Here is a 22,631-nt window from a genome sequence, read left to right as displayed (position 1 = left end):
AAAGTAAGCAGATACAACAAGAGAGGGGAAAAGCTCTCTGCCAGTTCACACTGCAACAGCACAAGCTCCAACTGAAAGGAAGTCATTGTGATAGACCATTAGACCAGGGAGCAAAGGACACATGCTATTGAGAAAAATAACAGAATAACCTCATAGCCAGATCGCACTATATCCAAAAATATTAATATTCCAGTCTCCTTGAAGCCTGGCTGTACAGTGACAAATGCCTCCTGTCTTCCTTAGTGTCCATGCATTCTTACAATAAGTTTCCACTGACTACGGTCCTCTGAGTGATTCTGTTCTCTGAAATCTAATAGAGTCTCATATTTCATACTTTAAGAACCCATAGTGACACTGGCATATTTTCCTAGTGTCAAATGAAAAATGTAGAATACAAAAGACTTTTAAGTATGGTCTCAATTTTTTTAATAAAAATATTTACATATACAGAGAAAAATTTTAAAAGATAAGCCATCAAAATATTAATAGCGGTTAATCATAGGCAATTACCTTATAGGTGATATTTCACTTCTAATATTTTCAAGTTTTCTAAAATTTCTATAATAACATATATTGCTATTTTAAACTAAAAAAGAGATTCCTAGAAAGAAAAATTTAGTAAGGACTAGAAACAAATCCACCAAAATATTAAATGACTTTGGTCTCTTGCTGATTATAGACAGTTTATTTTCTGCTTCACTGAGAAGTATTACTTTGCAATTTTTAAGTAATCTTTGTTTTTCACTATAATTAGAAAAGAGTAAAAAAAAAAAAACAAAAACAGAAGGGACGCCTGGATGGCTCAGTCAGTTAAGCGTCCAGCTTCAGCTCAGGACATGATCTCACGGTTCATGAGTTCCAGCCCCACATCGGGCTCTCTGCTGTTAGCACAGAACCCATTTTGGATCCTCTGTCCACCCACCCACCCCTGCTTCTCTCCTGCTCACGCTGTCTCTTTCTCAAAAATAATAAAGTAAACATAAAAAAAAATCTGTAGCATAATGCTCCATTTAAAATCAATCAATCAAAGGATCACTATGTCAGATGTACTAAGAAGACTGTATAGGTTGAGAGGCAAAGGAAGGAGGGAGGGGGAAAAAATTAAGTGTATAGCAGAAGAGAGACGATGACAACTCACACCAGTAGTGGAGATGATAAAAAATGGTCCAATTTTGAATATGTTTTGAAGACAGAGCCAATGAATGATTTCTTGACAGCCTGGATGCAAGGAAAGAGAAAGAGGGACTTTAAGGATGTATCAAAGATGTTTTTAATCTAAACAAATAGGATGCCAGATCTGCCATCAACTGAGAATAAAAAGACTGCAGTTGAAATTAATTTGGGGAAAAAGATTATGAAATCAGTTTGGCTATTCTGGATCTTGAGACACTCAACCTGTACAAACCTAGACTCACAGAATTTTATTTTCCTACTGATATGACAAGATCTATGAACATATGAACTAGAACTTTCAAACTGAACACAGGGGGAATTATGAGGATGGCAAGTGAAGACAACATTTATTTCCTAATGTTGAACTCTGAGTTCAACGGAATCAGTTTTTTAGCTATTTTGGAAGATGAAGTCGTAACTATAGAGAAAATTAACAGTTTAATGCATAAAAGCCACACTTTAAATTCATCTGGCTGTCTCGATAGACATCGGAATATCAATGCGGCTCAAGGAGGAAGGGACAGAACTGAAAGTGCAGTGTTTATTTACCCAGAAGATATAGAATCCCCGGTGTTGGGAGACATATACCCATGCATCTCAGAACACATCGAAAATTTTTAACTGTGTGACCAAATTCTGAATATCTGGGGTTCATCCAACTCTGTAAAAGTACAATCTTTTTTTTTAAATGTTTATTTATTTTGAGAGAGAGAGAGAGTGTGCATGCTGGGGAGGGGAAGAAAGAGGGAGAGAGAATCCCAAGCAGGCTCTATGCTGCCAGTGCAGAGCCCAATGTGGGGCTTGAACTCATGAAGTGCGAGATCATGACCTGAGCTGAAATCAAGAGTCAGATGCTTAACCGACTGAGTCACCCAGGCACCCCCGTGAAAGTACAATTTTACTAATAAACTTGTGAAATCAAACACTTATTTAAATCATTTATTAATTCACTCATCACTATATAGTTCCATAATATTCTAGCATTAGAATTTTACTAATTTTCAATTATTAAGATTATATTTTCAAGTATTTATAGATGTTTACATATGTTGTTAAACAATGGCAGTTATGTAATATATATTGATTAAACTTAATGGTATTGACTTCTGATGATATAGGAATTCAATTAATCTAACTATCTAATTTATACATATGTTAGAATATTCTTCACACGTAAATTGTATGAGCAACACAATAATGATAAATTATGGGGGCGCCTGGGTGGCTCAGTGTGTTAAGCGTCTGGCTCTTGATTCCAGGTCAGGTCATGATCTCATGGTTAGTGAGACTGAGCCCCCTGTAGGGCTCTGCACCGACAGCACAGAGCCTGCTTAGGATTCTCTCTCTCCATCTCTCTGCCCCTCCCCCACTCTTGCACAAGCATGCTCACTCTCTCTCTCTCTCTCTCTCTCTCTCTCTCTCTCAAAATAAACATTTCAAAAATAATGATAAATTATGTTCATTTAAGAATATGTGGTTGAGCTGGATTATAGTATAAACTACCAAAAGTATCAATTTCAAGTGACTATTACAATTGAATAGTTTAGAAAGAGCAGAAAAAGGTTAGTATACAGGAATTCCTTTACTAGACTTAACCAAGGACTCCACTGTAACTACAACACAAATTCAAAGAGAAAAAAAAAAAAAAGGAGCTCTTGCAGGAAGCATACACACACACACACACACACACACACACACACACACACACACACTAAAAAACAACAACAACAGGGGTAGCTTACCCCAAAGTCCAACCAACTCTAACCTAAATAAGTTTAGGTTTACTTAGATGGTAGGACCCTACGTAAATGAGAGGCTGGAGAAGAGCTTAAGGAGAAAACGAACCATCAGCCCAGGCCTTTGTGAGAAAATTTCGTCCACTGTGTACTCAATTTCACTTTAAGTGTCAAGAACTTTAAAAGCACAGTCTTCTCTTCCAGTCTAATAGACAGATCATTGTCAAACACCACACGTCTTGTCGTTGAAGGATAAGACCTGACAAAGTTCCTCGCTTCCAAATCTATGATCTTGTAGGAAAGCCCCTCGCCACTTCCGACACAGGCTGTCCTCTTGGCACGTGAGCTGCCCTGTGGCGGCAGAACAGGAAATGCAGGTATGTCATCAAGACAGTCGCGTCTACAGTCAGGGAAGCCACAGTTCTCCTACCTCACTCTTTACAAAGCAAAACAAAAAACACAAAGCAAAATAGAAAATGAGATGGGAACGAGACAGCCAAAGCAGTTACTGCTATTTTTTCCGGCTCTCACAGGAAAGTTGCGAAATTTGATGACCTCTAGACAGAACCGTAACACCTCCTTTATCAAAAGACTATCACCACCATCATATCTCATCTACACCATTCAAAAGCCTTCTGAATGCGGTTTCAGTCTAATCCCTCTACCATCCTTTCCTGCCCCTACGGACCTCACCGACCTCATTTCAAGGCACCGTCCCCTTAAACTCCCTACATTCACCGCAGTTCACAAGTAGCTTTTCAGCATCTCAGGCCAGCCAGACTTATTTTACTGTTCTCCACACCCGGGATGCTCTTCACAGAACTCTTTCGCCCTTCCTAAATGTTACTCCTCCGGGAGCTTCTCCCTAACCACGTTATTTTCAGTCACAGCACTCTACCGGGCTCCTTCACAGCAACGTGCTCCGACATAATTTGTCTCTTAACCGTAAGCTCCAGGAGGACAGAGGAACTATGTGTTTTATTCATAACTATGTACCTAGAGTCTCGCATAACACCTTAACACAAAATCTGATAAATGTTTGTTAAACTACTTATCAGGAAACTTTAGTAAGACAGCTGAGAATGGGGGCGCCTGGGTGGCTCAGTTGGTTGAGCGTCTGACTTTGGCTCAAGTGACGATCTCACTTTCCATGGGTTCGAGCCCTGTGTTGGGCTCTGTGCTGACACTCAGAGCCTGGAACCAGTGTCAGATTCTGTGTCTCCCTCTCTCTCTGCCCCTCCCTGGCTCACGCTCTGTCTCTCTCTCACACACTCTCTCAATAATAAATAAACATTAAAAAAAAAAAAAAAAAGACAGCTGAAAATGAAGGATTAAGCAAAAAATTCTCTGATTAAATATCTTAAAAGTCAAGGATCTAAATCCAGCACCCAGAACCAACTACTCTTACTTTATTCATAGTTCTAATAATGTTGGTTGTCTCATTCTCAACCTACAGTTCATCCATTAGATAAAGAAGGTATAATAGAAAAGAAAAGCCCACACATGTGAAATTTAAAATAAAGTGCCATTTAGAGAAGATCCTCAGGATGCCTCACTGGCTCAGTCGGTTAAGCATCCGACTTCGGCTCAGGTCAGATCTTGCAGTTCCTGAGTTCGAGCCCAGCCTCGGGCTCTGTGCTGACAGCTCAGAGCCTGGGGCCCCCTTCAGATTCTACCTCTCCCTCTCTCTCTGCCCCTCCCCCACTCACACTCTGTTTCTTTCTCTCTCTCTCTCAAAAACAAATAAACATTTGAAAACATTTTTAAAAAAGAGAAGATTCTCAAACTCCAAAATAACTCAAGAACCCCTAAGACTATGACTGTGTACCAACTTGATAATATCTGCTTTTGATTAAATGTTTCCTCAACACAATGAGATAATTCTGATTTATGGTCAGGATCTTGTTTTACTTTTATTTTTTTAATTTCTTTTATTTTTATTTATTTTTTTTTTTTGAGAGAGACAGAGTGCGAGCAGGGGAGGGGCAGAGAGAGAGGGAGACACAGAATCCAAAGCAGGCTCCAGGCTGAGCTGTCAGCACAGAGCCCGTTGCAGGACTCAAACTCATGAGCCTTCGAACCATGAGATCATGACCTGAGCCAAAGTCGGCCACTTAACCGACTGAGCCACCAGGATCTTGTTTTAAAGTAGGAAAACATATGTTACCTTTTATATGGATTTCCAGGAAAACGGTAAATATTAGCCAAAAATGTGCACAAAAGCATAAATATCAAAATATGTAATAAGTAATAATTTGCTGTATTTCTACTGTGGACACATGACATTAGATAAATTATTTCTGACTCTCACACCTAATCTCTGAGGCAGACCTTACTTATCCCTTTTGCAGATGAGGAAACTAAAGTTCAAAAATGCTAACGGTTACAGTTAGGTTACAGTTAGGAAGTATCTGAGAATTAAAACTAGTCTGCTTAACATCAAAGACCATACTCTTTCCACATATCATCAATTGCTTCTAAATGTGTCTGATATGAGAATTACCTAAGCTCTTATTAAAAATAAAAATTCCCGGGGACACCTGGGTGGCTCAGTTGGTTATGTGCCCAACTCTTGATTTCGGCTCAGGCTGTGATCTCAGTTTGTGGGATTGAGCCCCGAATCAGGCTCCACGCTGACAGCACAGAGCCTACTTAGAATGGATTCTCTCCCGTCTCTCTGCCCCTTCCCAGCTTGTGCGCAATCTCTCTCAAAATAAATAAATAAACGTTAAAAAGAAAATAAAAATTCCTAGACTCTTCTCCTTAAAGATTCCGACTGGTGGAGAACCTAAAATGTGTATTTTTCAAAATGCTCTTGGGTGCCTGGGTGGCTCAGTCAGTTTAGCGTCCGACTCTTGGTTTCGGCTCAGGTCATGATCTCACGGTCTGTGAATTCAAATGCCTCCATCAGGCTCTGTGCTGGCAGCCTACATGGAGCCTGCTTGGGGTTCTCTCTCTCCCTCTCTCTACCCCTCCCCCCACCCCCAAATGAATTAATAAACCTTAAAATAAAAAATAAAATAAAATACTCTCAGTGATTCTGATAATCAGGCAAGTTGAAGAAATCCTGCATTGGGCAGGGGCACCTGGGTGGCTCAGTCAGTTAGGCGTTAGACTTAAGCTCAAGTCGTGATCTCCCAGTCTGTGAGTTTGAGCCCCGTGTCAGCCTCTGTGCTGACAGCTCTGAGCCTGGATCCTGCTTTGGATTTTGTGTCTCCCTCTCTCTCTGCCGATCCCCCACTTGAACTGTATGTTTCTCTCTCTCTCTCAAATTAAAAAAAAAAACAAGAAGGAAATCTGCATTGGGACTAAGCTAGACTACATGAATGGTGAAAGTCTGGCTTAAGATTTGATTTTATAAAGGGATTCTGAAACAAATTATGAAAAGTCACAAAAAAAAATGTTAAACAGAAGATACTAAAGTAAGGATACTTAAAAGTATCTGTTGCTAAATGTTATATTTAAAGCCTAATTTTATTGAGAATAAAATCTTAAGTAGCTTTACAGTTTAGAAAGCTAAACCAGGCATAGATACTACAGGGAGGAAAAGATCCTGGGCCTTTAACCTATTCCTAATAAGGACTATAAACTCAGGGCGCCTGGATGGCTCATTCGGTTGAGCACCCAACTCTTGATTTCATCTCAGGTCATGATCCTAGGGTTGTGGGATCGAGCTTCGTATTAGGTTCCATGCTGAGCATGAAGCCTGCTTAACATTTTCTCTCCCTCTGCCCCTCTCCCCCACTCCCACACTCTCACGATGGCACTCTCTAAAATAAATAAATAAATAAATGAAGGAATATAAACTCAATCTGGAGTTTAGGAGTAGCTCTCAAAGTAAAAATATTACTCTTTAGAGAAATATTATTATTCAAGGTAATGTTATCTAGAATAGTATTTAAGTAATTATAATTTCATAGAACTAATTTTCACCATTTAGTCCCTGTACTGCACTTAGCTAGTCACATAAAATTTTAAGCACTAGTCAATTTCACATCTGTTAATAGGCAGAAATCCAACACTAAACTGTTTACACTGAAACACCATGTAAGTTTCAAATTCGAATACAGTAAAATTTTGAAACTTCAGCTTACGGCCATAATCCTCATTTCTTCAAGAAAGTTTACCCACTGAGAAGTTTTGGTAGCTGATCCAATTAAAGTGTTTAGCATTCTTTTTCTTTGTGTTAGTTACCAAAGATATGTTCAACTCTATATTCTAAATCAAACTAATTTCCTTTGAAATAATGAGTAAGAAAAATCTCTGAGGAAAAAATATCTTACCTTAATTTTACAATTTCCTTATAATTATCAATTTAAAAAAAAAAGGAAGCCAGTTATCATTTGACTATGATTTTATAAGAGTTCTATTGTAAAACACTGTTTGCCTTCATCAGGAGGTTCAGGAAAGAAAACAGTTACACCTTTGGCAATTCTGACAAGATCCAAAGATGTATGCAATTATCTCATTTATTTAGCAAACATTTTAGGACCCATAAAATTCCAGACACTAGATTAAATAGTGGAGAAATACAAACTAATAACCACAATTCCTGCCTTCAAACAACTTCACAGCCTTATGGAGAAAGATCAATAATGTCTTTAAAAAAAATCTCAGAACAAAAGTTTAATCTTTAAAAATGGAATACACCTGGGGCACCTGGGTGGCTCAGTCGATTAAGCATCCAACTTTGGCTCAGGTCATATCTCGCGGTTTGTGGGTTCGAGCCCCATGTCGGGCTCTGTGCTAACAGCTCAGAGCCTGGAGCGTTTCGGATTCTGTGTCTCCTCCTCTCTATGCCCCTCCCCTGCTCATGCTCTATCTCTCTCTGTCTCTCAATATTAAATAAACATTAAAAAATATTTTTTAATAAATAAAATAAAATAAAATAAAATAAAATAAAATAAAATAAAATAAAATAAAATAAAATAAAAATGGGATACACCTTACATATCATGCTGGGTGGGGGAGAGAAGGTGAAAGCTATGAAGTTAAAAAACTTGTTTAACTGAAGTGATTCTATTATTTGGGAAAATCACGTTCAGATCTCCTGTTGCTAACTACAGCATCTGGTATCAGTCTTGGAATACTGATACATTTCAAGATAGACCATTTTTTATTAACTCTACCATTTGAAAGGTCAACGTGTTCTTGTGATGTCTCCTATGCAAAGATTTTATTGCACCCCAAAGTAGTTTCCAAGTTTTTTCATTTCAAGCCCCATTCTAAATCTTTCAATTTTCCACAGCATACCTGACATGAAGACAAGCAAAGAGAGTGAGTTCCACAGCCATTGGTAAAAACTGGTACTGAAGAATGAGGAATTATTTGTGGAGATGGTAGGAAGATTATACCTCAGAAGAGAGTACATGAAGATACAATAATTTAGTGAAATTAAAAGAGAATAACATTATTAGAAACAAACCTTAGCAAAATAACTTGCCTCTTTGACAGGACTTAAGTTAGAAGTCAAAGATTATATATGCCCTAGGAAAGCCCCAAGTGTGATTCTGATATGGGAGGGCATTAAATGAGACAGAAGCAAATAATGTCGGTTATAATGATAGATCAGCTAGAAAATACTGGTCTTAAAACTATTTTTAAATTCTAAGTTTTAGATCAAATCCTTTAACACTGTCATCATTGTGAAAAATCAAAGTCTTCAACAATGACCACTATATTTTGACAAATCTACTGAAGAGTAAAAAACTTTATAATTTAAGAATATTAACCAATCTCGCCTATACCCCCTAATGAGATAATCACTTTCCCCTCATTTTCATTACATAATAAAATGAGAAATCTCTCTCTCTCTCTCTCTCTCTCTCTCTCTCTCTCTCTCTCTCACACACACACACACACACACACACACACACACACACACACACACAGGAAATGTACTTTTAATTGAAGTGTGAACTCAAGTCTTAAATTCCATGCACATAAATGTTATGCAATAATAGGAACTTATTTCCCTCTTCCTTCAAATACCACCTTTCCTCAAAATATGCTTCTGTATAAGATTTCTCCCTGTTGGAGCTGCCCCTCTGTTCCATATTGTGACATGCAAATCTAGCAATGAAGAAAACTATTAAACTTATCCAGAAGAATGTCAAAAAAGAATACTGATCATGATGGAAGTACAAAGTAGAAGTCTGATTTGCAATCGATGTAAAAATATTTGTGTTAAAAAACACATTAAAACAGACTTTGTTTACACAAATTGTTTTACATCCTTATACCCCAAAAATCTGATTACACAATTATACCCCCAAAATAACCACGACCTGCCTACGTAGGAGAAAATGGAAGGTATCTTACTTTTTCACATCACTATAATGACATGCCAGATCATGTCACATGAGAATACAGTAATTTCTAAAATAAAGTAAGAGTAATACTGTAAAATGATTATTATGGTAGGGAGGAAAAAAGAGTGGAAATATTCAGATATAAAGGTCTACTCAAAAGTGAAATCTATGAAAAACAAATATGGATGAATCGGTATGTTTTGAGATTGATGAGGATTACAGACGATTCGGGTGGCACTATCATTTACTTCCAAACCTGTAAGAGAAGACTGCTCTGAAGAGCTCCTTAGTTTAAAAAAAACAGGTAGGGTGGGAGCAGCAGCAGCTTTACTACAACTGTTTTAACAACTCTTACTTATATTTAAAGGTAAGAAAAACTGAACATGCTCAACAGTTATAGTAACCCTTAAGAACCAATTTCAGGGGTGCCTGGGTAGCTCAGTCGGGTAAGCGTCCAACTTTGGTCAGGTCACGATCTCACAGCTTGTGGGTTCAAGCCCTGCATGGGGCTCTGTGCTGACAGCTCAGAGCCTGGAGCCTGCTTTGGATTCTCTTTCTCCATCTTTCTCTGCCCCTTCCCAGCTCGTGCTTGCTCTCTCTCGCTCTTTCTCTCTCTCTCTCTCTCAAAAATAAATTAAACTTTAAAAAAAATTTTTTAAAAAAAGAGGCAATTTCGAAAACCCTACAGGCACTAAGTGGGCTACTCACGGGCATAGTATGCCAGTGAATTATGTATGACAGAGTCATGTAAAAAGTTTTGTATTACTATTACTATACTTATCTATGTCGCTACAGAACAGGTTTAGGTTTTCAATGAAGATTCTCACTAATTTTCATACAAATACTTCACATAGTAATTTAACCTCATATACATTTAGAAATGGAAAAATGCGACTAAAGTCAATCACTGTTAGGTTTGAAAATGGCAGTTCGGATTTCTTAGTACTGTGCTTTACACTTATGTTTCTCAAAGTGGAACACTTTTAAATATAGAGGGTAACTAGTGAAGGTTAATATTTATTGGGCACAGTATCACACAATGTGATGATTTCCTGGCATATACTGTCTCATTTAATCCTTAATAACCTTAAAAATTAAGGACTATAACGATCCCCATCGTAACTGAAGAGGCATAAATAATTTACCCAAGTGGCAGAGAGTAGACTTGAACCCAGAGCCTAGAACCAAGGTAATGGGGAAAAGAGGGAAAGTGACTGAGAGAGAGCACAGAAACATGAACTCCAGTGCAGAAAGGCACACTGCTTTCTGGGAGCATGTGGTCCCTCCTCATACTCTGGATGAGAGGTTTTCAACTCTGCCTGTACATGAGAATCACCTGTAGGACTTTCTAAACCAACATCCAGGCCTGGGACCTCACTCAGATACCAGGCCTTCAACTGGCCTGGCCCCGGGGAAAACACAGCTTTTCTTGTTGTTGTTCTTTTGTTTGTTTAACTTCCGCAGGTAATTTTAATGGGCAGTGAGATTGAAAACCACTAATAATCATTTCCCACCCCATTAACCTCTCTGAGTAGCCAACTACAATCAACTTTACTAATCACCTACTTAGTTCTGAGCACTTTATCTATTATATTTTCTATTTACCCAACAAAGTGCTTAGTTTTTCTTTTCCTTAAACAGAGGAAACATTATAACTCTAGCAGCGCCTCTTTAAATAGCAAAAAATTGCCTGCTTTTCTTTAACAAGAGGAATTTAGGGGGGAAAGGCAGGGAGACAGCATCAAAGAGTTTGAAAAAAAATCCTTCTTTGTGCACACATACACTCATTAGGTTTAAAACAATGTAAAAAGAAAATAAATAAATGTATGTATGTATGTATGTAAAAAGGTCCTGAGTGTCAAACTAAAAAATTAAATGGCAGGCTATGAGACTAAAAAAGTTCTGTAATACATGTTAAAGAAAGATTTAATATCCATGAAACTTCTTAATTCTGCTGGAGCTGACAGTTAAAATACTAAGGAACTGTTATTGTGGTGATAAATCCCATTGTCTTCCCATGGCACTGTGACAATGATTATGCAGTGTTTTTACCCTATTAAGTCACCTGAATACAGACTAACAGGTGCTAAAGAAATCAAAGCATTACATAAGCACACCCAAACAACAATATGGCTGGTCATATCACGTAGTGAGAAATACAAGGATTTTGCTGAAAATCTTCTATAAGGAGTCTTACCTTTTCACTACAAGTTATTCACTGCACATCCCACTCACCCCACACCAAAAACGCAACGAAAACTGTTCCAGACAGTCTCGGATCTGCTGGCCCTTTTATTTTACTAGAAGGGTGTAGTGGGGAGATTTCTGACAAGCACACAAGTTTGATCTAGGATTTGAACAAGAGATCTAAAATGAAGAATATAAATACTTCAAGTTGTACACAACTCTGGACTTCTCAGACAAACATTACAAAACTTCCTGCTTCCGGACAGCTCATTATTTGGTTCAAGTCTTCACATTCCTTTATTAGTCATGACCTTTTCACAAAGCTCTCATTCCTTATTGTTTGAATAACATCGGACTTTTAAATGTTGCAAATCAGACTTACAGGAAGGAACCCTTATCAAATGAAGAAGCCATCCCAGAGTTCATGTCCAAAGGAGGCTCTGATTACAGAGAGAACTCAGTAACCCCAGCAGAGTGTGTCCAGCACGTAGATTTCTTTTTAAAAACTGGTAGTAAACGTACATCGTTCTGCAGATCTTAAATTTAGGCTCATCCACACATTTTTATCATATACAATCACAGGAACCTGCATTTCCGCAGAAATTGACTCTGCAAGAAACTGGGAAGACCTGTGAGTATGTGTGAAAGGCACAGGCACAACGGTGAACCACTCATTACCAATTGTCACTGGGGTCTCACACGGCCCAGATCTGGTCTCTGAGCCATATGTCACTAGGCTCAAAGGCACAGATGAGAGGAGAGAACCACAGGGTAACTGGAAGAGAAAACAAGGGGGAGGAACCTCATAAATACGTGCACTTCCACCCCGAAGCTGAAGAGGTGGCCCAAAGGGCAGACTCAAGAAAAACCTTCGCTCCTGGGATCCGTCACATCGCCCAGGCCTGTAGGGCCTGCTAAAGGGGGCGTGTGGGGGAGGAAGGGCAGTGTCTGTGCCCACTCCGGAGATCGAAACAAACGAAATTAAAGCAAGTTCTCACTTCCTGGTCGCCTACTCTTCCCGAAGGCCCCGACACAAGACGGACACCGGGGAAAGAGGGCTCCCGAGGAGTAAAGGGGGGGGGCCACCCCAGCCCTGCACCTTCCCGTCCTCGCCCTCCCCTCCTCCGGGCCTTACACGGTGACGTGACCGGAGCCGCGGACCACCACTGGGTCCGGCGAGTATTTGAGCAGCTGCTCCTCCAGGGCCCGCTCCTCGTCCTCCTCCTCCTCATAGATCTCGTCGAAATCCGCCATCCTGAGCCTCCGAGGCCCCCTGCCCAAAGGGGCCTGACTCCAGGGGCCGGGGCCGCGGCCGGGAAACGGGCAGGCGAGGCGGCGGAGGCTGAGGGGAGTCGCTGCCTCCGGCTCAGAGGCCGCGGAGTTCGCTCTTGGCTGCCTCGGCTCCGGCTACAGAGGAGATGGGGTCCCGGCAGTCGCCGCCGCCGCCGCCGCCATTACCATCAGCAATAACAACAACACAATGTCAACATCCGCCCAAGGGCCGACACCTCCACTAGTACCGCCGCTGCCGCCGCCGCCGCAGCAGCAGCAACTCAGGCAACCACAGCAACAGCCAGAGCCACCCGCAGCGGGAGCAGCCGGCTACGGCATCGCGAGACTTCCCGGGAGTGCGGTCGGGCGCGTGGGCGCGCGGGCGCGCGGGCGCGCGCGAACGTGTGGCCTCGCGCGCTCCCAGGGCGCCTTCCTTCCTTCCTCCGCTCCCACCCGCCGACGACGCTTCGGCAGCGCGCCCCCGCCGGCGCGGTCCCGCCCTCCAGCAAGAGAGTCCTGCAAAGGGCGGCTCCGAGGGCCCGGGGCGTTGATCCCGCCTGGAGGAATGGAGCCCGGAGTGTCTGTCCAATGGAGCGCTTAATCACCCAAAGTAACCTCTACCCAAAACTACTAAAAACAAAAACCCTGGTTGGAATACAAAATTTATAGTGCGTGTTTGCCAGTTTGTCTAATAGCTGAATCTCGCTTTTTGTCAGTGTTTTTAGTCTTGATGGAAGCCAGAGTCTGCACTTTCCCAATTTGAGGAGCCCAACAGAAACATTGCAAATGTTTTTGTCCACTTTGATAAAAGAATTTTCAAAACATGTCCAAACTGAAACATCATGTCCCATCATCCCCTTAAATACAGGCCAATGATGCTATTTTTTTCTTACAAGAGAGCTCACTGTAGTCATGACATGAAGCAAAAAAATTGCCACATTCTCTGGATTCCAGTTTGAAAGATGCAGTTTCCCTGCCCCAACTCCCTCATCAACCATAACCTGTTTTCTTCCCTTAAGACCTTACGGAATCCCTTTCCCTTCCTTACAGCCCCTTCTAGAATGGAAAGGGTAGAGGAGGGAGAGGAGGGGAGGGGAGGAAGAGTTTAATGGATTCTGCTTACCTGCCTAGACCACTAATGAAGGCCTAAGGGTCACTCTGGGTGCTTAGTTTCATAGTCAAGAACCTGTCCGGCCATACAAAAAGTTCAGGGGCAGGAGTGGACTCCTGAGGGAGTCCTAGATGATGAGTATATACCACAAAGACAGGAGAGAACAGTCATACTGGGTTCAGGGCTGGTGTCAGACTATTCGGCAAGTACAGTGTTCACATTCTGACATTTCCCTTTAGATGGGTCATTGTTGAACTTGAGAAAAATGCAAAGGAGGCCCATAAGGATGGCAAGAAATACCAAACATTTTCTTATTGGAAATGGTTGAAGGAAATGAGCATAGGTAGCCAAGAAAAGATAAAGGAAAACCGTAGTTGTTGTCTCAGACTTGCTGTATATCTCCCCGGGGGACATTTATTCATTTACTAATTCAACAAATATATACTGAGCTCTATGTGTCAGGCATTGTGTGCGCGCGCGTGTGTGTGTGTGTGTGTGTGTGTGTGAATGAAATACAGTCCCTGCCTTCTAGTAGTTTATTTATCACTAACGTAAGCAATTATAATTGTGTCAAGTGCTCCCAGAGGAGTATACAGAGGGTACTAATGAAGCACGCAGAAGGCAGCTTAGTTTGGTGGTTAGCAGTGGGCTGTGAAGCGTGACTGCCTGCCTTTGAATCTCAGCTCTGTCACTTACTATGTGACCCTGAACAGGTCACTTAACCTCTCTGTTCCTCGTGTGTCAAATAAGAATAATAGTACCCACCCCCCGCCCCCACACTGGCCTCCTCCGCAGATGCATGAAACGCCTAGAAGAAGGTCTGGCACACAGCAAATAAGGGCTGTCTAAGGCCCCATCCCACTAATCAGCTCTATGAGGATCAGCACAATTGCTCGCATTATGTAATGCTTTACTGTTTATAAAGCACATACATATCATTGAATATTCCCCCGAGACTCCTATGAGGTAACCAAGGAGGATGTAATTTAGTCCTTCATCTCGGAGACGCTATGTGACTTCCTCATGGCCAAATAGCTGTGTAATAGTCAAACCCACGGCTTCAACCTCAGTGCACTGGGTAGGCCAAGCTCCTGAGTTTCCTTCTTAGCAGGAACCAAGAGGCCAGTGGCTGCCCTCCGTTGAAGGAGCCGCTGCAAATGGGAGGGTGAAAAAAGGGAACAAGAGGAAGGAAGGTCAGCGTGTTCTAAGCGTGGCCCACACCCAGCGTGCCGTGACTGAGAATTCACCTTTCTGTGGAAACAGTGGCCGAGATAAGGGGCTGGGGCCCCGAAGTATCTAAACCATCACATAGCTGGAAACTTCCCAAGGGCAGAGGAAGTCACCCACAGCAACTCACAGCTCAGCCACAGCTCCTGCTTCAGAAAAGGAGCTGGATAAATGTTCTCTGAATGGACACATATTGCTACTAGTGCTAGTTCCAGAACAGCACGAGTTAACTAGGCTTCTGAGGACTGTGTGAATGTCACCCTTTATCTTAACACTGGTTCTGTGTGGGAGAAATGTTCTTAGTCTAAGATCTAGTCAACAGAGAAATCTTTGTATCTCCCGCTGCCTCGGTGTAAGGTGGGGGGCTGTTTTATTTTTGTTCTTCCTATTTTGCTCTTCTTTTTCCTGCTCTGAAAAAAACCTGTCAGAGCTAGCAAAGGGGTGTGGGACCTGGGAACGAGGCGGAGAGGATGAGAGAAGAGGAGTCCAAAGGTTCCCTAATGATCGATGACATCACAATCCCAAACTCCACCCCCCAACCTTCCGGGGGCCCAGTTTCCTGTCAAACTTCTTCCCCAGTTTCTCCCCGGGAACAAACTCCCCTTCTCAATATCTTTTCCCTCAGTGTTCGGTGTTCTCCAGCTCTCTACTGTACAGGCTCCTCTCCATTTGGCTCCCCTTTACATCCCTACCTCACACGCTGTCACGTTTACCTTCAGACTAAATGGCTCAAAACCAAATGAGATAATGCCTCAGAGGCCTCAGGAGGCAACGGATGGACATTCAGTTGCTTTTAAGGCAGATATTCCTAGATTTGAAAACTTACCAGTTCTATCACTACCTAGCCAGTGGCTTTGGGCAGATTCAACTTCCTAAGCCTCCTTTTCTTCATTCTGAAATGGAACTCATGCCATTGAGGTTGTCAAAGATCAAATGAGGTAATGCTGTGGACTGAATTGTATCCCCCCACCTAAAATTTATATGTAGGAATCCTAACCCTCCAATGTGATGGTATTGGGGAAGTCAGGCCTCTGGAGGTAATTAGGTTTAGGTGAGGTCCCGAGAGTAGGTCCTTAGGATTTAGTGCCTTTGTAAGAAGAGACCAAAGAGCTTGCTCTCCCCACCAATCTCCCCTTGGTGTGAGGACACAGAAAAAAAGATTGCCGCTGGCCTCACAGGAAGCTATCTCTCACCAGGAGCCAAATAAGCCAGCCCTTTGATCTTGGACTTCCAGTCTCCAGAACTGTGAGAAATAATCTTCGGTTGTTGAAGCCACCCAGTCTGTGGTATTTTGTCATGACAGCCCGAACTGACTATGACAGCACGTCAACCCTCCCTTTTTCACTCATTTATTCATTAAATGAATATGCATTGACTTATTCCCATGTGCCATATTCTGTGTCAGGAACGAGGGCTTAGCAATAAGATATTAAAACACAATCCGTGCCTCCATGTAGCATAAAATACATTGGGGCACGAGGGAGGGCTGACGAGTAATTTCAAAAATGATTAACTATTAGAATTGTAGTCAGTCCTGTGGAGAAGTTCAGGGACCATGAGAACAGTTAATGGTTGTAACTCAACTCTGAGAAATCAGCAAAAGTAATAGGATGGGAAACAGAACAGAAGAGAAAGTTCCAGGTAGTGGGACAAGCATGTATGTAGCAACAGAGGCTGCTATAATGGAGTACTATAGACATATAAAAAACAGAAATTTATTTCTCCACCCTCATGACCTATTCTTCTACCAAAGACCCCACCTCCCAACACCATCACATTGGGGGTTAAGACTTCAACCTATGAATTGTGGGGAAACACAAACATTCAGTCTATAGCCATGGTTAAAGACCCTGAAGCAGAAAAGAGCATGGCCTAAATCAGGTACAAACCAAAGCCACTGTGGTTGGACCATAATAAGGAAGGCAGAGCCAAACTGAGATGGGTTCAAAGAGGTTGATAGAAACTTGAAGGCCTTGCTAAGGAGTCTGAACTTCATCCTGAAAGTAAAGGTGACACACTGAGGACATGAAGCCAGGCAATGGGTCCAAGAAAGCCAGTGCATTTTAAATTTTTCAAGTGGGAGGGGCACCTGGATGGCTCAGTTGGTTAAGCATCCAGCTTCGGCTCAGGTCATGATCTTGCAGTTCGTGGGTTCAAGTCCCACGTCTGGCTCTGTGCTGACAGCTCAGAGCCTGGAGCCTGCTTCAGATTCTGTGTCTCCCTCTCTCTCTCTCTCTCTCTGCCTGTTCCCTGCTCACGCTCTGTCTCTCTCTCTCAAAAATGAATAAACTTAAAAAAGATTTTTTTAAATTTTCAAGTGGGAGACCAGTGGTCCAACCTACCCAGAATACATCTCCCACTTCTTCTGAAACCAGCATATCCCCAGATGATTCGCGGTAAATCATACCTCCCCCACTCTAAGTACTTGTGATTGGGTTAAGCTGACCATATCATCAATTCCAAGAGTGGGCTCATGGCCTAAAGCTGGCAAATCAGAGGCCATGGGATACCTTGGGGCACATTGATTGCTTTGAATGGACACATGATTCAGACAACACCAATGAGATTCAATACCAGGACTTTTAATAGAACTATGGGGAAGGAGGGAAAACTCCTTTTGTATGAAACAGGAGCTATGTCGCTCTTGCCATGGTAGAAAATGCTTAGAAATGTTGCCAACCCTGAGGAAAATAGGGTCAAGGGATGAAGCAAACATGACTTTGTCTTCATGATCATGTTTGAATCTCCTGAGTTCAGCCCAGGTTTATAGGAGAGGATAGTGGATTCAGTTTGTGGAATGGGAGACACCAAATGGAGATGCCCAATAGAACATAGATAAAGACATTAGAAAGATAGATGGATAGATGTGTGCATGGGCGAATGGATAGACAGACAATGCAGGGCAAAGGGAAGAAAGGGAAGGAGGAGATGCAAAACAGAATTCTTGGCAGGGAATGCAATGTCTCCTATGCTGTCCTGTCCTCCACTCCCTTGTGGTGTATTCAATAAGCTCCTGTCGCCTTAAAAAACTATTCTTGACAGGAAATACATTGGGATCCATCAGATCCCATAGATGGTAAAAGCAGCCATAGAAATGACCGAGATGGGGGTGCCTGGGTGGCTCAGTTCGTTAAGCGCCAACTTCGGATCAGGTCATGATCTCAAGGCTCCGTGAGTTCAAGCCCCGCATCAGGCTCAGTGCTGACAGCTTAGAGCCTGAAGTCTGCTTCAAATTCTGCGTCTCTGTCTCACTGCCCCTCCCCCACGTGTGTGTGTGTGTGTGTGTGTGTGTGTGTGTGTGCGCGCGCGCGCGCGCGTGCACGCATAAACATTTAAAAAATTAAAAAAAAAAAAAAGAAAGAAATGACTGAGATGGCTCAAGAGCCAAGAGGTGAGATGGCCTAGGGAGACTGTAAGAAGATAAGAGGATCTAAGATAAAGGAATTTCAGTGATTAGCGATAGGGAGAGGAAGAGGGACCGATGAAGGAAATTGAGAGGAAAAAGCCAAACTGGTGAAAGGCAAACTGTGACAGTGTGGTGTTACGAATGGAAAAGGAAAGGAAGGGAAGGGAAGGGAAGGGAAGGGAAGGGAAGGGAAGGGAAGGGAAGGGAAGGGAAGGGAAAGGAAAGAATAAGGAGATAGTAATTGTCCACATGAGATGCTGCAGAGATGATGTAAGATAGGAATCAAAGAATATCTGCTGTATTTAGGAGAAGAGCAAATCCTAGGGAAGGACTTAATTCTGTAACCAGCAATTGACAGAGCCAACCAGAACCCCTTGACTCTGCAAACACATAGGAATCCTAAATCAATATAATCATTAAAAAACAGTAACAAAAGGGGAGCAAAACTCCCCACTCCTTAAGTGGAGACTATGCAGAGACTTCCCTCCAAAGAGTGCAGCGTGGGGGCGCCTGGGTGGCTCAGTCAGTTAAGCGGCCGACTTCGGCTCAGGTCATGATCTCGCGGTCCGTGAGTTCGAGCCCCGCGTCGGGCTCTGTGCTGGCAGCTCAGAGCCTAGAGCCTGTTTCAGATTCTGTGTCTCCCTCTCTCTGACCCTCCTCCGTTCATGCTCTGTCTCTCTCTGTCTCAAAAATAAATAAATGTTAAAAAAAAAATTCAGAGAGTGCAGCGTGGAAAGTAGAGATGACTAACTACAATGGCAACACCTCACAAATGCTACTGCAGCCAGGAAATCAAGGTCAATATCAACAGCTGTAAATCATGTTGATAACATGTACCTTTGTTATGATATGGTGAAAATGGCACCTAACCTTTCTGATCTTCCTCCTAAATACCCATAGAGCCACCCTAACCATGAGAAAAACATTAGACAAATTCCAATAGTGAGGCATCCTGCAAAATACCTGGTAGCTGTATTCCTCACGGCTGTCAAGGTCATCAAAAACAAGAACAGTCTGAGAAACTGTCACAGCCAAGAGGAGCCTAAGGAGACATGATGACTAAATACAATGTGATATCCTGAATGGGATTCTGGAATAGATAAAGGAAATTAGGTAAAAACTAAGGAAGTCTGAATAAACTGTGGACTTTAGTTGATAATAATGTATCACCCACAACTATATGGTCAACTAATGTTTGACAAAGCAGGATTGAATATCCAATTAAAAAAAGAGTCTTTCCAACAAATGGTGTTGGGAAATGGACAGCAACATGCAGAAGAATGAAACAGGACCACTCTCTTACACCATACACAACAATAAGTTTAAAACAGATGAAAGACCTAAATGTGAGATAGGAAACCATCAAAAATTCTAGAGGAGAACACAGACAGCAACCTCTTTAACCTTGGCTGGGGCCACTTCTTACTAGACACATCTCTAGAGGTAAGGGAAACAAAAGCAAACGTGAACTATTGGGACCTCATCAAAATAAGAAGCTTCTGCACAGTGAGGGAAACAATCAACAAAACCAAAACGCTACCCATGGAATGGGAGAAGATATTTGTGGAATGCTGGGGTGGCTTAGACAGTTAAGCGACCAACTCTTGATTTTGGCTTAGGTTATGACCTCACAATCATGGGCATGGAGCCTGCTTGGGATTTTCTCTCTCTCTCTCTCTCTCTCTCTCTCTCTCTCTCTCTCTCTCTCGGCAGCCCCCTCAAAATAAATAAATAAACTTAAATTAAGAAAAAATAAAAAAGAAGATATTTGCAAATGACATATATGATAAAGAGTTAGTATCCCAAATCTATAAAGAACTTATCAAACCCAACACCCAAAAAACAAATAATCTAGCCAAGAAATGGGCAGAAGGTATGAACAGACATTTTCCCAAAGACATCCAGATGGCTAACAGAAACATGAAAAGATGCTCAATATCATTCATCATCAGGGAAATACTTATCAAAACTATGATGAGATATGACCTCATGCCTGTAAGAATGGCTAAAATTAACAACACAAAAAGACCACAGGTGTTGGTGAGAAGGCAGTGAAAGGGGAACACTTTCACTCTGTTGGTGGGAATGCAAACAGGTGCAGCCACCCTGGAGAACAGTATAGAGGTTCCTCAAAAAGTTAATAATAAAACTACCCTATGATCCAGCAATTGCACTATGAGGTACTCACCCAAAGGATGCAAAAATACTGATTTGAAGGGATACATCCACCCCAATGTTTATAGCATCGTTATCGACAATAGTCAAACTATAGAAAGAGCCCAAATGTCCACCGATTGATGAATAGATAAAAAAGATGTGGTGTATATATATATGCATATAATGCAATTTTACTCAGCCATCAAAAAGAATGAAATTGTGCCATTTGCTATGCTGTGGATAGAGCAGGAGTGTACAATGCTAAGTGAAATAAGTTAGTCAAAGAAAGACAAATGCCATATGATTTCACTTACATGTGGAATTTCAGAAACAAAACAGAGGCACCTGGGTGGCTCAGTCGGTTAAGCATTCGACTCTTGGTTTTGGCTCAGGTCATGATCTCACGGTTTTGTTTGTTCAAGCCCTGCATCGGGCTTTGTGCTGGCAGCACAGAGCCTGTTTGGGATCCTCTCTCTCTCTTCCTCTCTCTGCCCCTCCCCACTTGTGCTGTCTCTGTCTCTCTCAAAATAAATAAATAAACTTAAAAAAAAAGAGAGAAGAAACAAAACAGATGAACATATGGGACGGGGGGGGGAAAAGAGAGAGAGGGAAGCAAACTCTAAGAGACTTCTTTAAAAATATTTTTTAGGTTTGGGGCGCCTGGGTGGCGCAGTCGGTTAAGTGTCCGACTTCAGCCAGGTCCCGATCTCGCGGTCCGTGAGTTCGAGCCCCGCGTCGGGCTCTGGGCTGATGGCTCGGAGCCTGGAGCCTGTTTCCGATTCTGTGTCTCCCTCTCTCTCTGCCCCTCCCCCATTCATGCTCTGTCTCTCTCTCTGTCCCAAAAATAAATAAACGTTGAAAAAAAAAATTTTAAAAAAAAATATTTTTTAGGTTTAAAAAATGTCTCAATTGGGGTGTCTGGGTGGCTCAGCCAGTTATTTGTTTTTTGGGTGTTGAGTTTGATAAGTTCTTTATAGATTTGGGATACTAACTCTTTATCATATATGTCATTTGCAAATATTTTCTTTTTTATTTTTTTATTAAAAATTTTAAGTTTATTTATTTATTTTGAGGGGGCTGCCAAGAGAGAGGGAGAGAGAGAATCCCAAGCAGGCTCCATGCCATGACTGTGAGATCATAACCTAAGCCAAAAGCATCTGGTTAAGTACCTGTGCTGATAGCTCAGAGCCTGGAGCCTGCTTCAGATTCTGTGTCTCCCTCTCTCAATCTCTGCCCCTCTCCTGCTTGCTCTCTGTCTCACTCTCTCTTGAAAATAAATAAATATTTTAAAATTTTTTTTAAAAAGAAATAAGAATTTTTTTAAAAAGGCTCAATATACACCAAACTTGCGATAGAGGAATGGCCAACCTAAGAAATTAGTTGGAGAAAGGATCATATCAAGTATATGGTTCCTGAAAAGGGCAAATGAGATAGAATCTAGAATAAAGTGCCTGGAACCTGGTAATCACAGAGAATAGGTCAGCTATTTTTCCTCTTATTATTTTATCGCTATTAAAACATGACAAGAGTGAACAAGAGTAATAGGAACGATTGTACTGAGATTAACATATGCTTTTCTTTAATGTTCCTGAACTTATTTATTTGCATGAAGTAGATATGATATTAGGATACCTGGCAACAGGAGTAGAAATGTGTAGTGCCAGCCATGAGCACTATGTTCCAGCCCTAAGCACCATCTTCCTAGGGGCGAGGAAGAATTTTAAAACACATCAAGAGGGTTTTATATTGTTTTGAGAAACTCAAACTTCTTGGTTCTCTGGGAAGACAAACAAAATGTCTTACTTAGTCTTTACTCACAGGTATGGTTCCAAAAACAGAAATTGATCATCTCAACCCTCACCGATCATTTTAAAAGATCTTTTTCAATGTAAAATTTGTGTGATGGGTGCCACCCTTAGAGTTTGTGGTCCCCAGAGCATAAGTAATGTAAAATAGCACTGCTTAACTCCAGTGGATGAAGGAAAGGTTGCTTGCCATACGACTATGTCAAAAGCTCTGAGGAAGCAACAGATACCCTCTGCTGCTTCCAT

The 22,631-nt window shown here is 41.7% G+C and overlaps 1 protein-coding gene across 2 annotated transcripts in view; it reads right to left on the bottom strand.

The window, feature by feature from the left end:
* The window catches only part of CHIC2 (cysteine rich hydrophobic domain 2), a 57,629-nt gene extending 44,668 nt beyond the window's left edge, over nt 1-12,961 (bottom strand). The window contains exon 1 of one of the 2 annotated variants that reach the window (XM_003985378.6): nt 12,543-12,961. In XM_003985378.6, coding sequence (XP_003985427.1) covers nt 12,543-12,661 — 119 coding nt within the window. In that variant the 5' untranslated portion in view covers nt 12,662-12,961. Of the gene's footprint in view, nt 1-8,162; nt 8,699-12,542 lie in introns of those variants that run through there. The other variant, XM_006931121.5, reaches the window with a different exon arrangement.
* Nucleotides 12,962-22,631: the final 9,670 nt, after the last annotated feature.

The sequence above is a fragment of the Felis catus genome, chromosome B1 (assembly GCF_018350175.1).
Source record: "Felis catus isolate Fca126 chromosome B1, F.catus_Fca126_mat1.0, whole genome shotgun sequence".
Classification (NCBI taxonomy): domain Eukaryota; kingdom Metazoa; phylum Chordata; class Mammalia; order Carnivora; family Felidae; genus Felis; species Felis catus.
The sequence above is the reverse complement of the archived record's forward strand: the minus strand, read 5'-3'. Positions and strand labels throughout refer to the sequence as shown.